Raw genomic sequence first — 15912 nt, 5'->3', positions numbered from 1 at the left:
AACGTTAAATGGTGATTTCAGGTACCCAGCATACTCGGTTTTCCACCATTTCTAAAAGGTCGATTGTTGTACAAAACCATAAGTTCAATACTGGTCTTCAGTATTGAACCTCTGGTGACAATACAGAAAGGATACAAAGAAGCACCTGCTCTCAAGAGTTCAGCAGCACTAACTTAGAGTGTACTGCCCCATGCTGTCAAAGTCTAAAAGGCACAATAATAAAGTACTTTATTTTCTGAGTGATGATGCTGGTAGAATGAGCATTTGCTTAAATCTCTACCAAATGTGTTTCTGCTATCAATACTTTTTAATATTTGTACTTTTTTCTCCAGTTTTGAATGTTCAACTCACAGTGCCAGAGTAAGTCTCAAAACATATCACAAGTAATTTGTTTTTGTCACATTCCTAGTGTTCAAAGCAATTTGCAAAAGAATGTCACCCCGTCTTAAACAGGTGAGAATAAAGTACATGAGCCAAATGGGTGAGAAAAGTGAGTTAGTGTTAATATGGTACAAATGAAGTGAAAGAAAAGGCAGACCAGACTGTTTTTAAATTGAGCTTGATTTGAATTCATTAGTTTTCATGCAGTAATAATTTTGAAAGGGAATTCATTTTATAAGCATGGGTCTGTAATTTAGCCAGGAACTATAATTGCTCCACCTCTGAACATACTTTCCCCAAAGCATTTACATCCAAAACAAGATCTCCATACTTTAGTGGAAATAAGTTTCTTGTGTTGCAGTCCTGCTTTTAATAACCTGATATGTAAATGTTTTCATACAAATCCTAACACAATCTGCCCTCTGAAAGGTAACCCTAACACGATTATAGCCACGTTAGTTCAACAACAGAAGAAACTGTCGTGCTTGGTTTGAAGGTTTTCCAGTCGGTAGAGATTTAACTGTAACATGCTGTTTTTTGTCATATGTCAGGATAATTATTTCAAATGTTAGCACTGCATTATCATACTGTGTTTAAGACCCCGAGACAAGCTCGAGTTAGTGTGTGTAGATGTTAATTGCTTGGTAATAATGAAATGCCAGTCATGCAAAGCATTCTCATTAGGTTCCCTTTTGGGCTGCTTTACATGACCAGGAGAAGCATGCAACTCTAGAGAAGACAATTTGACATGTCACAGTGAGGAAATTACAGTGCAGATAAAATGCATCACAGCTGATTTCTATTCAGCTGATGCAAGTTTTTTTTTTTAAAGGGATTTTTCCAGTTCAAGCACTGTCATGTTTGAAAGGCAAATAATCTTAATAACGGGTGCTTTTCAAACTTTAACAAGTCAAAATGTCAGCTGTGAAAACTGCCCATAGTTTTAATGAGTTCATTCTTCCTTTGTGTTCTACTGCAGGTTTATCTTATTAACCGTTGAAGATGCTCATTAGATTTTCTAAATAATGCTCAATGCTTAGTATTGAAGCAGTTCTGTATTAGACATAGATACTAGTTGACAAGCAAATGCATAGCTATTGTAACACAGTTTAACTGACACTAGGTAATCTATTTTTCACTCATATTTTCCAATTAACAGTGCTGCCTATACCATTCAAGAGTAACTGACAATAGGTAATCCTATTGTAAAAAAAAGTCTTGTGCATATACAATATATACAGTATATGGACAAAAGTATTGGGGCACATCTCCTAATCTTTGATTTTTTTATTTTTAGTCCCATTGGCAGTGATGTACAAAATCATGCGTCAAGCCCTTTACAAACATGTTAATTTAAAAACACTGCTCATTTGAGCGTGATAGGATACCACCATCGCAACAAGTTCCTCCCCTTCTTGGTATTCCTACTGCAGGTGGTATTATTATAAAATGGAAGCGTTTAACCTCCCGTGTTCATTAACATCAGCACAAAAGCCGTGCACCAGGAGCTACGTTGCATGAGCAGCTCCTGTATCTGTAATAAGTAACTGGCTCAGTACTTATAGTGTATTCATAGCCATATGTCCATGTCCATATAGTGTATTTGTTACAGTTGTCTGGTCAGAAGCCATGAAACTATCACTTCCACCAAAGATATCTGGAAGGTAATCTTCCGTAATTCAAAGGTATTTGCATGAATAAAATGTTTTTGCATTTTTTAAATGGTAATTTATGCTCTGAGAATTGCACCTGTTAATACAGTAGTAATATAAATGTGGAAGCTCTCTATAAATCAGCCTGGGGAAACAAAAAGTAGGGGGAGGTCCTTGTTATATGCAAAGCTGGCTGATTTTCTAGGGAAAAAAAAAAAACATATATTAGCTTAAACACGTCTGAAGCCAATTTAGAAATGCTAAAACTCTGAAGGCAGCATAGAAATAAATGATCTGATTTTTCTTCCTAGTCTCACAAACATTGGAGGCATGGATCCACAGTAAAGCAATAAAAAGAAATACACAGCAGCATGGGAGAAAAACCCCAGAAAACTTTTTTTTTAAATAAATGTTTATTTTTTACCATTGTATTATCTTCTGTATACAAGAATGTGTAACAAAAGCCAAATAAGCAATCCATTTTAGTCTTTTAAAAAATGGTAAGGCATGTCTGCTTGTATAACCATCAACTTCGACCCCCCCCCCCCCCCCAAAAAAAAAAAAACTTTGAACAACGTGCACCAACAGTTCCAAAACGCTTGATGTGCTCCTTATTTATCAGATTTTGCAAATCACAGCAGTACCACACTCACAGCATATGTTTTAGCAAAAGTGCAGCAAATGATTAACATCAAAATGAAGATTCTTGCATAAAACACTCTTTAAAAACCTCACATCACCTTTCCCCCCCTTTTTTTTTTAAATGCCAAAATGAATGAATGAGAGAAAAACAAAAACAAAACAAGTTTAGCACTGAATCGTGTCAAACTGTGAATGCGTGACCGTGGTAACGTATCACGCCAGGAAAGAGAGGAGTACACAAGGCAGTGGAGAATGGCAGACATTCCTCTTGTAATGAGAGAAGACTGTTGTTTAGACAGACACAAGCTCTTTGGAAAAAACTGCACCAAACTTCCAAAACATTCTTTTCTTAATTCACTTTCTTGACTTTGTCTGAAGAACACTGCTAAAGCCCAGCCTCATCTTAGTCATCCAAAAACTCTTGTTGCTGCAGTCACAGATCTTGTAGAGGCTCTAATGGGTGCATTCGACCTTTGTATGGCTGCAGATGCTTTGAGTTTTTACACTTTGGAGAAATAAAACTGAGCTGTTAAGCCCCACTGAGGAGCAGCAGTGCCAAAGCTTAAACAATGCCGTATCTGAAGCCACACGGCTAACTTCCTGCCTTATTATCAAGCACACACCGCACTGATTGTTCCGCCTCACTACCGACCCTGACTCAGAAATATCTGCCTCCACAATGTTTTGGCTGCGTTTGACTCCAAGTAAAACCCACTAACTTGCACTTATAATTGAGTTTTATTCCTGTTGCGCAGCATATTCATTTAATTTGCCAATTATGAAATCACCAAAACACAAAGCGCGTTTAAAAAAAAAAAAAAAAAGACAAGGAAAAAACATTTTTGCCATTACGGTCGAAACGTTCTAGATATTCTTGCTTAAGTGTAAACGTCCAGAGCTAAAATTAATTATCAGTCCACACTTCAACAGCCTCCATGTAACAAACCATGACTTTTACATGAAACCTCCTTCACTTCAATTATCGCGTCCTCAGGGCGGTACTCCTGGGTGAGTAAAGATGAGGAAAACCAGCACTGCACAGGACTGACAGCTAGTTACTTCAACGGCATTTAATTCAACATTCACCATGTTATAAATAGTTACAGCGTGACGTCCTCTCAACTCCCCGTCTGACCCACTGAAACAGCAGCAGCTGATGCTTCTGCTGGTCGTCTGTCTGTGACCACAGGATACGTGAGCAATTCTAAAAAGCTGTTAGTGCAACACAGTGACTCGTATAACTTCTGTATAAAAACGATTTAAACACAGTCGAGTCATCTAACTGTGTTTATGTTTAAAGTTTCCAATGCACCCCTCGTCCCGTCTCATGCAGGCTTTGACCTTGACAGGCTCCAAAGACTTGCTCAGTCATCCGTTTTAGTGTGCACTAAAAATTTCCATGTACCTTTTCAAACCCGGGGCTTTAAAATGTGCATCGCATCCTCTCTCCGGCACCAATGAGTTGCTCAGTTATTACGGCAGTGAAGCGAATGTAGACGGGTCTCCTGCATGCACAGTTTTGGTGGGTATTGGGGAAGTCTTCTCAGTCTCCCAGGGCTGCTTCCAGGCATTGTTGGTGACTAATTAACACAGGTAGAAATCACCCCAGTGTTGACTCACTGCTCCCTTTTTAATGGGTGCTTTGCAGTTTACTCATTAGAGCATTAACTATGATCTCAGACCCTCACTGGACCATAACTGCCAGCTGCAAAATGGTTATTTTGACATGCATGTTGGCATTTAGACATTTTTGAGTGCACAGCATAGAAGGAAAACACAAACGGATTTTATACATACACACACACTTATATATATATATATATGTGTGTGTGTGTAGATAGATAGAGTGAGTGAGTGAGTTCAGGCACACTGTTTCTTTATCGATTTGTCTTAGCAAAGAATGTAGGCGGTAGTTCCATTTTGTATCCAGATGTACAGCACATTTTAAAGAAATTTCTAAAAAAAACAAAAAACAAAACCCAAACAAACCAAAAAAAACAAGCACACAAAACATCTTTTTGTTTTCTATCCCCCTGCTGTCATGTGAATATTAGAAACTAAGCATTAGGGTAAACAGCAGATAGTGCTAAATGTTTAGTCACACATCAGGCTGCATAATGGGATGACATATAGTAATTAAAATAAAAGCGGTACCGTGAAAAGATGGAAAACGCCATTAGATAGTGAGGAAAATGTGTATACGCTTCTTTTATAGAGTAATAGAAAGAAGATTAAAGTCTCTTCATATGTCACACGCTTGTTTTGCATCATGATTTATCCTCCAAATCTGTTTACGATTTACTTGTCAGCTTTTGTTTTGCTCTATGCGCTAACGTTTCACCTCAGTCAGGGTGAACCCTTGTGATTTTCAACCAGTTTTGATGACAGGTGAATGGAACTGCTCTGCCTTCGTGTTTCTGTGCACAATTAGTTATTGGGTGGCCTTTTGTTAATCGCTTCAGTGTTGTCTTTAGTCATGCTTTGGTTAAACACAGTTGCTGTGCTACACATATAAGGTTTGCTGCTCAGTGATTTAATTGCTATGCTGTTGGGGTTTTTGTGTTTTTTTTAAGTAGGAGGCTGCTGTTCAGTCACCTTATCCTAAAACCATTTCGATAAGAAGTGAGGTGAAAGAGGTCAACTGTGGGAGCTTCCTGTGGTGCTCAGTTTCTCTTTCGTGAGTCATATGAGCACACCGAGGGTAGATTTCCCTTATGGTGTTTTCTGTGAAGAGATCCATGACGCTTGCACAAACTTTGTGCTTTTCTATCCCCTCTTCACGCTGTGGAGACGAGGAAAACTCGTGCCCCGAATTTTCTTTATTAAGCTTTTGTACATGAAACACATGATCTCTTTAGCTGCTCATAGCTCCTATTGATTTGTCTATTTGTGTATTTACTGGAAGGTCTCTGTTGAAGTAATGGGCTTGTGTATTGTGAAAACATTTCAGGTACTTATGAGCTGATGAGATTCAATCCTCCAGGCACACTCGTGATGGCTTCAACAATATTCACGCTACATATTGCAAGATATTGTATCCGAAGGCTACATTTCTCTGCGACTAGATGTTAAAGCCATTAGTTGCAGATGAATTGTCAAAAAAAAAAAGTCCCATCTTTTTTTCTAAACCCTTTCCCTTGATCTTAATAGAAAATGTCATAAGGTAAAATGTGGAGGAGAATTAATGAGAACTTAGAACTTAGTGCTAATTGAATCTCACTTGGCAGATTGGTGTTATCAAGTTGTTGCTGAGTACTTTAAAACTATCGTTTCTCTAGTATAACAAAAAAGAAAAAGTCCTTCTTGAATACTTACATAAAGCTTGAGCCTATCTGAGCTGACACAGGGCAAAAGGTGAGGTCATCTGGCATGATGTGATAGACAAAGTGTCAGTTCAATGAAAAAGCGTGCTTTTTAAAAAATCTTTTTTTACCAATGTTGGAACTGAATTTTTTTTTAAAGACTGCAGGCTAACAGTTATTAAACTGAAACAACAGAGTGCTCACATTAATAACGGCTGCGTGCGCTCAAACCCCGAGGAACTGAGAGACAGCATTAACTCATTTCCTTTCATAAAGTATGGTGCAGTGCATCTCATGCTAAAGGAGACAGAACAGGAAGTGCATTACTTTAGCATTCGGCGAATGTGACCAGTTCTTATTATGGCCGCCACTTATAGCCTTTCACTCAGCTATGAACCCTTCTGGTATACAGTTCGACATCAACCACTGTGTTGTGTTTGTGAAGTGCTTTGCTCCCTGAGCCTCTTGAGTCTGCTAAAGGTCAAAGCCTGCAGGACACAGAATGAAAGTTACGAATAGTTACCTTAGTTGTACGAGTACATTTGGAGCCCTCTGGCCTCGGAACTCTTTTTTAAAAGTTGCTGACTTTGTACGCGTCCTCTAAGAGAACACGACCAATTACACCGCATGTAGCCTGTAGGGGGCATAGGTCTGCTCTCATTAACCAAAGAACATGCAAATTTCAGTATGATGCATTGCAAGACATGAGGGGTAACCAGCAGAGGATATCAGAGGTTACGACGGGTAACTTTACATGTATGCAAATAAACAAGTAACATAAAGCAAAATTCATCAGTGTGGCAGCCAAGAAAATTAAGGAAATTAAAATTTCATAAGGATATATCTATTATTACTCTCCTCCAAGTCCTCTGAGAATAACAGAACCAGCGTGAGTGCATGTTAACTACCCAGACAGACGAAAGTAAATTAGATACCTGAACGCTGTTAACAGGCAATTAGTGCTGCTGCAGAACCATTCTTAGTTTTTATTTAACAGATGATCAAATAATTTGTAGAAACAATGACACAGTTGTTAAAAAAAAAGTATCCATTGCCAGTAAGATTACATTACAGTACCTTCCACTGTAACACATACTGTAACTGCTTATAAGTACAATACAATCAATTAAATGATCTGAAAATATAGATCGTTTTCTCTGTGGGGTGGATGTTTTCTGTAGCTGTAGAAACTTATGAAGCCAACAAAAATAATCTGTGCAAAGTAGTTCTCTTAGTGCAGTACGATAGCACTTTCTAAAGAGATAATCAAATGTGCAACAATAATGTGGCTGTAAGACCTGCTGCTTCCTGAAGCCACGTCGATATGACCAAACGGGAAACCAGGCGAACTGCTAGCACTGTACAACCTGCACAATCACTCCAAAAAACTGTGTAGCCTGCATAAAAACGGGAAAAAAAAGAATGTTTTGTCAGTTAACATCATATCCACGCATGCACACAGTAAAACTTTCTCCTTTTGATTTTGTTTTTCCTTTTGGGGGAGAAGACTAATAGGATAAAATAGGTGTCGTCTCGTTTTCTCCATTCATCATACAAAGGAAAAGAAAAATAGATTCCCTTTTATCTGGAACAAAAAATCACTGACAGAACCATCTTTAGAGGGTTTCATTTCTAAAAGATGTTTTGGGCTTTTTTTACCCTCCAAAACTCACTTTAGAATAATGAGAAAACACATTTTCTTTATTTTGATGTGAAAGCTGGTTCACTGATGGCACCAAGCATTCTTTGGGGGACAAGCGGGATGCAGCACTGCACTCACTTTCACTCCTACCACACCATACAGTAAGCCATTCTCAACAGGTTTCCAGGAGGCTCTACATGTCCAGTGAGGGAACAGCAGTACAACTTGCTGTTAAACATACTGTTACGTAACAGTAAAAAAAAGTCAGTGGTAATGCGGGCCACACTGTATTATCTCCACTGAGTCTGCATCGCCCAAAGCGGGAGTGTGAGGGCAACCGTCAGCAGCAGTACGGAGGGTCCGCAGGAAACTGACTTGCCCGCGGCTGCTGCGCGCTCATCGCTTCTGTCAGCTCCGATCACGGGAGCCTCTGTTCCAACAAAAATAAACTCTGTTGTGCAGCCGTCGGAGCAACCGCTGCCGCTGCCGGAGCTGCTGCCCTCGTCACCTGCAGCAACACAAATTAAAAATTAGATGAAAATAACATTATCAGAAGCAGCTACCGAGTGCGGTTCATTGCAGAGGGGAAGAGAAAGCGCACAATCGAGCCCCGGTCACACGAGAATGTGGCAGAAAAAGAAGAAACAAAAAGCTCACCCACACACATCCTACTGATATATTCAACAGTGGGTGTTATAATTTGGTTAGTCGCTTCGGTTGTTTGAAATGTTTTGTTCAGTTCAAATATTCACAATTACTGACTATCTACTATGCTATTATTTTTTTTTTTCTTGGCAAAGCTGTAGCATCATTGTTTAAATAACCCTCAGTATTTAGATTAGTGAGCGACTGAAGGTTGCGACGCTTTCAGCTTTGGCACAGATTCCTGCAGTCTTCAGCTCAACAGCAGGTTTTAAACAGCTGCTTCAACTATTCAATTCAGTTTTGTATGAACGGAAAACTGTTTAATTGGTTAACTGCTCAACAGCAAACTTTAGGCACTGGAGTTGTTACAGTGAACATAAAGATACAAAGTATCCTCTAAACTCTTGCTGATGAACAAGCTTTACCCTACAGTGCCTGAACCATGAAACAAATGCCAGAAAAATCTAAAGTTTTTAAAAATAAATAGCAATTTGCATACTTAATTCGAATCAGTTGTGCTATATCTGACTTTTTTGTCCAATTTATTGCTCACAGCCTAATTATCTTAAATAAACTAAAACATACAAGGGTTTAAGGTTAGGGTTTAAAAAATGACACTGACGGTATAAAAACCGTATCCAATCTAATACACTTGGTGTTATTGTACAGGGTAATTATGCAAATACATAAAGAAAATCTATGAAATCTGAATTTAAATACAGCAGTACAATCCATTCTTGTCAGCGAATGCCTGCTTTCTACCATAAAAACCAGGAGGAGAAATGAGGTTGTAAATTGTTCTAGCACCTCAAAGCAACAGCTTCACACATTAATTACAGTATGTTGGGAAAAGAAGGCTGAAATATGTTATGATTAAAATTTCACAGACTTTCTCAAATGTCCTACAAGCACTTCTTTACTCATTACCCTAATATTGCCTCCACATGCATTTACTTGTTGATTCGGGGGAAGGGGACCCACGGAGTCTGCACATGATTTTTGTCGTTGTGGTAATTCAGGAGGGTTTCTTCGATCTGAGGTGCTGGTGGTTCATAAGCTGAACACCTTATTAATGACTACTTGTATGGCTAAAGCAGCTGTTGAACTAAGACTTTGCCGGCTTGTGTACCTAATGAGACACTGAGTTCAATTTTTTTGTACAACACACGCCGGCTTCTTTTTTTGGAACAGCTTGACAGCGTGAGGTTAAAAATTAAAGTGAACGGTACAACAAAGCTAATGAGTTGGGTTCATTTTGTTCTGTTTGGGACTCTCGGCTCCTTCAAAGGTACTGTCGAGACAGTTCCTATTGTTCAGTGTGGCAAATTTACATGTCAAAGTTAACCACAGACCTCAATTTTAAAAACATACAAAGATTTAGTTAGCAGCCATGAAAAGATCTGCTTCTCAGGGCAATTCTGTTTGATTATCTGATCTCAAGTGCTGGTGTAAAAGTTTCCTTTACAGCTGACAGTGCCAGGCTTTCCTCGCTCAGTTTAAAATGGTGGGAAATGTGATTGTGAACGGCAAAGTGCGGGAGAAAGTCTCACCAACAAATCACGCGTAAACGTCCTTTTTTTTTTACGGTTTTCTTGCCTCCCTTGCCAACCTATGCAATAATTTCGGGCGCTTTAGCGCCGGATCTACAATGCTGAAGTAGACACCGCTCCCAAGAGAAAAACAAACATGACAGCAGCAAAGATGGAGCTGAAGTACAAATTATGGTGGCAGCAGTCATGCAGCCACATGTTTTGTTTGTAGCTCGCCGAATTTCTCCCATCTTGTCAGCTTAAGAGGATCCACAGAATCAGAAAGAATGGTTTCTGTCATAGCAGCATTTGAGATGTGCATCTTCCTAAACATAGGCTTGGTTGTCTGTCATTGTCTGTGTCACCACACCTAGAGCTATTTATTCTCCTAATAAATGTCAGTCTTGCTTCAGTGCAACACTAAACATCCTGCAGAGTTGTATACCGAGTTCCTACATGAATGACAACTGAGATCTTATTTCAGTAGTAACAGTGTATATATTTGTCACAGTGCCGCGTGTGGTGTAATGTAGTCCATATCAAAAGTAACATGCAGTGAGGGAAAGCTTTTCTTGATCTATTTTACTTATTGTTAGATTGCTTCCACCCACAGATTGAGCTGTGAGCGTGTGTGTAATTGATAGAGTGCAAAAATAAGCAAATAAGAAAGCTTACTGGAGTCCTGGAAGTAGATGTCATTTCCGTTGTATGCGTTCTTCAGCTTGTTGGTCATGACACGTAGCGCCATGATCTGTTGCCGAATCAGCGTGTCGGGCCTGGTGATATCCACTTCCACCTCTGGGTTGTTCACCTGGTTGGTTAGACCCTCCTTCACCACTTCAGGAAAATATCTGGACACAGCGACACATCAAAAAACTTGAAAGCATCGTCGAGTATTTGGGGACATATGTTGATGACAGTCAAGTCAGAACTGATGGAAAAAAATAAAAATAAATAATATTAAATAAATAAACTAATGTAAAAAATCTGTACTGACACATCCTTTAGTAAATAATTTATTATCACTATGTTTATGAAAAATATTCATGAATTATGTTGTTCTATGTATGCTTGATAGTTTGGCTGCAACAACAGAAAGCCATCATCACTGACGCTAAATCTACTGTGAGGCGGCTCACAGAGCTTAACACTGTGTAACTTCAGACCATGCACACTGACAGACAAACCGAGAATAAAGCATTCCTATTTATATCACGTGTTTTCGGTGTAACTGGTGAAATGTGATTCTCAGTTTGCTTGTTGTCACACAGAAGAATAAAGAAATCTCTCCAATAATATCCCTAATGTGATATTCATATATACATAAGTCTTGTAGTCTTATACAGTCCTGTGAAAAAGAAAGTTTTCACCAAACTATCTGAAGTCTTGTTAAAAACTAAGTACACTGTTACTGTTTCCAGAGGGTAACCAGAAACCAAATTTACTTACTGATCAACAGCAAGCGTGAGCACCTCTATAAGAGCAGAAGTTTGGCAGTTTGATGGTAGGTTAAAACAATGCCACAATATTCCCAGGAGTGGAAACCCCCAGGAAATTCACCCCAATGTCAGACCGAGCAATTCTCAGAGAAATAAGCAGAAAATCCAAGAGCTACCTCTTTGACTCTACAGGCCTCGATTAGCATGTTAAATGTTAAAGTTATTAACACTGCAGTTAGAAAAGACCGAACATGACTTCTCTTATTTGCCACAGGACCCTGGACACCTTTCAGTCATGGGTCGACCATGAACATACAGAAAACAAGTGCTTTAAAGTACTACGACTGCAGGTAGTTGAATCTTGGTGTATTAGTATTTCAAAGAACTGCACACAGTCCTGTGAAAACTTTCTTTTCCACACGGCTGCTTGTCTCATATAATCATTTATTCGTGAAGGTAACAATCACTCAGTTCTTTTACGCATGTTTTATGACATAAAGGTGAAAATGGCCACTTTAATTAGTAGATCAGCGGTCCCCAACACCCGGGCCTCGGACCGGTCCGTGAGTCGTTTGGTACCGGGCCGCGAGAGTTGAGACTCAGGTGTGAAATGTGTTGTTTTCAGGGTTTTTATCGGTTTTTAGTTATTTTGTTATCGTTTTTAGCGTTAACTCGGTTTTCCTGGGTCTTTTCACGTGTGTTATGATATGTGTTACGGTATCGGTACTAGTTTTATTTTGTTGTATTTATCCACGACACCTTAAAGGCTGGTCCGTGAAAATATTGTCGGGCATAAACCGGTCCGTGGCGCAAAAACGGTTGGGGACCACTGTAGTAGATCATAGCACGAGACACATAATGTGTCGAAAACATAACTATTTACCAAGGATTTTTCTTTTTCTCTTCCATAAGGGTAATTTCCATGCAGCATATCTCTTAAATGCAGCATGTGCGCTCATGATTTGGGACGACAAGCTGAGTCCCAAAGTAGACCAAGTGAAATTAGACAGAATTACAAGAGCTGTTCTTTCTAATGGCAGATGCTTAAATCAGACAAAACACAGGAGTGCAATCAGGCTTAACGGTCTATTTCATGTTGGGAGTGGTTGCACTTCACACAAAGAGCTCTTAACATGCCCGAAGCACACAAATGTCTGTTTTGTCTGTTGTAACTTAGTGAATCAAGAATTATTTAACTGCTTTGCAGCGATGCAATCTGTGCTTCATCATCTTCTCCAATCATTTTGTATTTTATTTAATAACTTAAAGGTGAACAGAGCTGGTCATAGTCCGTTTTCAAATAAGAAGAGAATCCAATGATTTTACACACTTCTAACGCAGTTTGACTGTTACTGATGTTTTATTATCAATTTACTCACCAGATTTAGAGTGGCGTTTAAAAATGTTACTGGCACAAACAATTGTCTTTTATTGCACCATCTGCTGATTTTGTTTCTTGGAGAGGGCTAAAGTGATGAGCTTATATATTTTCTCTGGTTCACGGTTACAGACACGACACAGTGACCAATCAACTGTACGGTTTAGCTTCACACTGCAAACTGAACGCCGGTGACAAGAAGTGTTGGAGCGCTCCTCTGGGTGTTACAGCCTTCAGGGATTATATACTGTACAAGTTCTCCATAAGAGTACTAACCCATTGTACTTACAGAGAGAGAGAGAGCGAGCGATAATCTCTGAACAGAGTGTGGTTATTTTAATCCCTGGCAGGCAATATGTGATAACAGGAGAGATCGTGTGACTTTGCTGTGCTTATAAAGAGTACCAGAAGTCCTCACCTGCCCTTAGTGTGGCTGTTCCAGCACTGCTCCTCATCGGGCTCTGTGAGTTTGCCCTTGGCACAGATGTCATCTGGCAAGTTGGACCAGAACCTTTTGGACTCCTTGAGTTTCTCTTTGATGTCAATCACCTGCCATGGGCCAAAACAGTGAGCAGAATTATATTACATTTCTAATATTTGTTCCACACTGCTTCAGTAATATTAAGGTCTGCTCCCTCACTCCATGACAGACATTACACTGTGTTGTAAAGATGGCTGTAGACACTCGCTGTTGGAGCTCTCACCTGACCTCCTCCATACATATTGACAATGATTTAAAGCAAAATGTTCAAATTTAGATTCATCACTACACAAGACCCTTTGACACTGATTTTCAGTCAGTATTGTGCAATTCAGCACACCTCAGCCTTTTCTCCCCTTTCCCCCTTCTTATAAAGGGCTTCTTGACAGCCAGCCTTCCACTGAGACCATTTCTGATGAGGCTTCAGAGAACAGTAGATGGATCAGCTGAAGGGTCAGATACATCTCTTGGGTCCTGTATCTTTGTTGGTTTTTTTCCCCCTGTTTCTTAAGGGCATGACTTTCAGATACTGTTCATCTGCTGTATATAGTTTTCAGGCTTCTCCCTTCTTTCTTGTCCAATTTAAAAAAAAACAAAAAACACACTGCACATTCGTTGACATGTGCCAAGTTTTCAGCAAATTGATCTTTGGGAATCACCAAAATATTACCCTATATCTGTCAAACTGTACTATTGTTGACATTTTTGTAAATTCAGAAAATGAAAAATCTCTGTTGCTCAAGAGCTCCTTAAAAACTACAGCAAAGTTTGGCTCCTGTGAAGCAAAAATGAGAGAAATGAGCAAACTATAAAGGAAAGACTTTTGCACAGTAGTGTGAATCAAGTTAAGGCTTACTAGTGTGAATGACACCTTGAATTAGGTTAGGTTAGGTTAGTTAGGTTAGAATGAATATCACTTCTGTACAGAACCACAAGTTTAAAAGGTCTCAACAGAGTTTTCAGATTAAAAAAAGTAATTTGAAGAAAACAAAGATCCAAATAAATTTTCATAATAAAACTGTGATAAAAAATATGACTGATATTTTTCTAGAAATGGAAAAAACACACACACACTTAGAAAACACTTCAATATTTCCTTCTTTGCACATGAGTGAGGCACGTCGTGACTTTAAACAGTCATGTTGCACAAGCCTGTTTTTAGTTTATTCCATTAGGACAGTGGTCCCCGACCTTTTTTGCGCCACGGACCGGTTTATGCCCGACAATATTTTCACGGACCGGACTTTAAGGTGTCGCGGATAAATACAACAAAATAAAACTAGTGCCGGTACCGAAAAAAAGAAGATTTATTCATAACACACGTGAAAAGACCCAGGAAAACCGAATTAACGATAAAAATGATAACAACATAACGCTAAAAACCGATAGAAACCCTGAAAACCATGCATTTCACACCCAAGCCTCAAGTCTCGCGGCCCGGTACCAAACGGCCCGGGGGTTGGGGACCGCTGCATTAGGAGACCAGTACTCCAACCAACCCCTTTTTCATTCCATTTAGTTTTGAATCCACTTCCATCCATATTGTGTTCATCTGTGATTCATACAAGGCAGACTTGAGATTTCAAATTTGATATCTGGCATGAGTGTTCACCCCCAACCGATTCCATCTGGGCTCAGCAAGACGTTTGAGCGCGTGATCAGAGAAACGGGGGAAAAAACTCCACAAGGACTCATCATGGACAGAAATCTACTGTGTTGCTTTTGTCATTTTTATAGAATTAGTAACAATCATGAAGACGGAATCAAGTTATTTTAAATCCTAACAGATGGAGTAACATATTGCTTTATTATTTATACTCATATAGAAGTCCATAAACGTCTTCGTGTTTAGCTTGTTGATGAAGCACACAGATCCTTGAGCACATAACAATTAGCTCTAATAAAAAAGCAAGACGATGCACAGTTTGCAGTATGAAATTTAAACCTTTGTGAGCAGCGGAAAATTTGCTTAATTGTCTGTTTTAGAATTAGATAAAAACACTGACGCCACTCTTACTGCTATTCGTTACACTGTGAGATGAAGCATCTTGATCTGATTCCGTCTTTGTGGTCTTAGAGTTGTCAGTTTTCCAATATTGAGAGAAAACTTTGTCCTCAAGACCATCGCTTATTTAAAGAAGAATATCAGAGTGGTTATAACGTTCAGCAGAACAGTGAGATAATTACACTAAACATCAAAGTAAAGCTTCAAGAGAATCTCTTTAAACAAAGAAAAATAATTTTTAGGAGCTCAGACCTCAACTCAGTATGGAGATACTGTGTGACGATCTCCAGAGAGCTGCTCACAGCAGGCGACCTGAGCATTAGTGCTGGGAAATATGGCTAAAAAATGGCAAATGTACGAGAGAAAGAAAACTTTAACAAAGTATAACATTAAAGTGAAGACATGGGCAATTGTGCACAATTAGTTTAAACACATTGTCTATCTACTACAGGCCTGTATTAGACACGTTTGTTCATTGATTCTCTGCGTGTGTGTGTGTGTGTGTGTCTGTCTGTGTGTCTGTCTGTGTGTCTGTGTGCGTTCGTGTTAATATATATTTTATGTATATAAAAAAAAAACATTGTTGATGGGTCACAACCTTCACTTTGAAATTCTATTGCTTTTCACAGTGTTGCAATTTTTTTGAAAATTGTTTTGGACTTGAACCAATTTCAGCTGCTGAATACCTCGAGGCTCTTCAAAGCATAGACTGCAAAATATCTGTCTCATACAATTTACAGCCATATATTTCTAAAAAAAACCCCATCATGTTATCGAATGCAATACCCAAAACGTCTCTTCTTAATCTTAGTTATA

General features: G+C 39.0%; 1 protein-coding gene across 3 annotated transcripts in view; it reads right to left on the bottom strand.

Annotated features, from left to right (window-relative positions):
- LOC146583435 (glypican-6-like) overlaps nt 1–15912 on the bottom strand; it is a 163562-nt gene that overhangs the window by 5459 nt on the left and 142191 nt on the right. For 2 of the 3 annotated variants that reach the window (XM_085271551.1, XM_085271560.1), the window contains 3 exons: nt 13029–13159; nt 10469–10644; nt 2350–8127 (listed from right to left, as the gene is read on the bottom strand). In XM_085271551.1, coding sequence (XP_085127677.1) covers nt 7910–8127; nt 10469–10644; nt 13029–13159 — 525 coding nt within the window. In that variant the 3' untranslated portion in view covers nt 2350–7909. Of the gene's footprint in view, nt 1–2349; nt 8128–10468; nt 10645–13028; nt 13160–15912 lie in introns of those variants that run through there. The other variant, XM_085271570.1, reaches the window with a different exon arrangement.

The sequence above is a fragment of the Mchenga conophoros genome, linkage group LG1 (assembly GCF_057382185.1).
Source record: "Mchenga conophoros isolate Kocher_MC1m ecotype Shallow Benthic linkage group LG1, M_conophoros_male_GT1.1, whole genome shotgun sequence".
NCBI classification, from domain to species: domain Eukaryota; kingdom Metazoa; phylum Chordata; class Actinopteri; order Cichliformes; family Cichlidae; genus Mchenga; species Mchenga conophoros.
The sequence above is the reverse complement of the archived record's forward strand: the minus strand, read 5'-3'. Positions and strand labels throughout refer to the sequence as shown.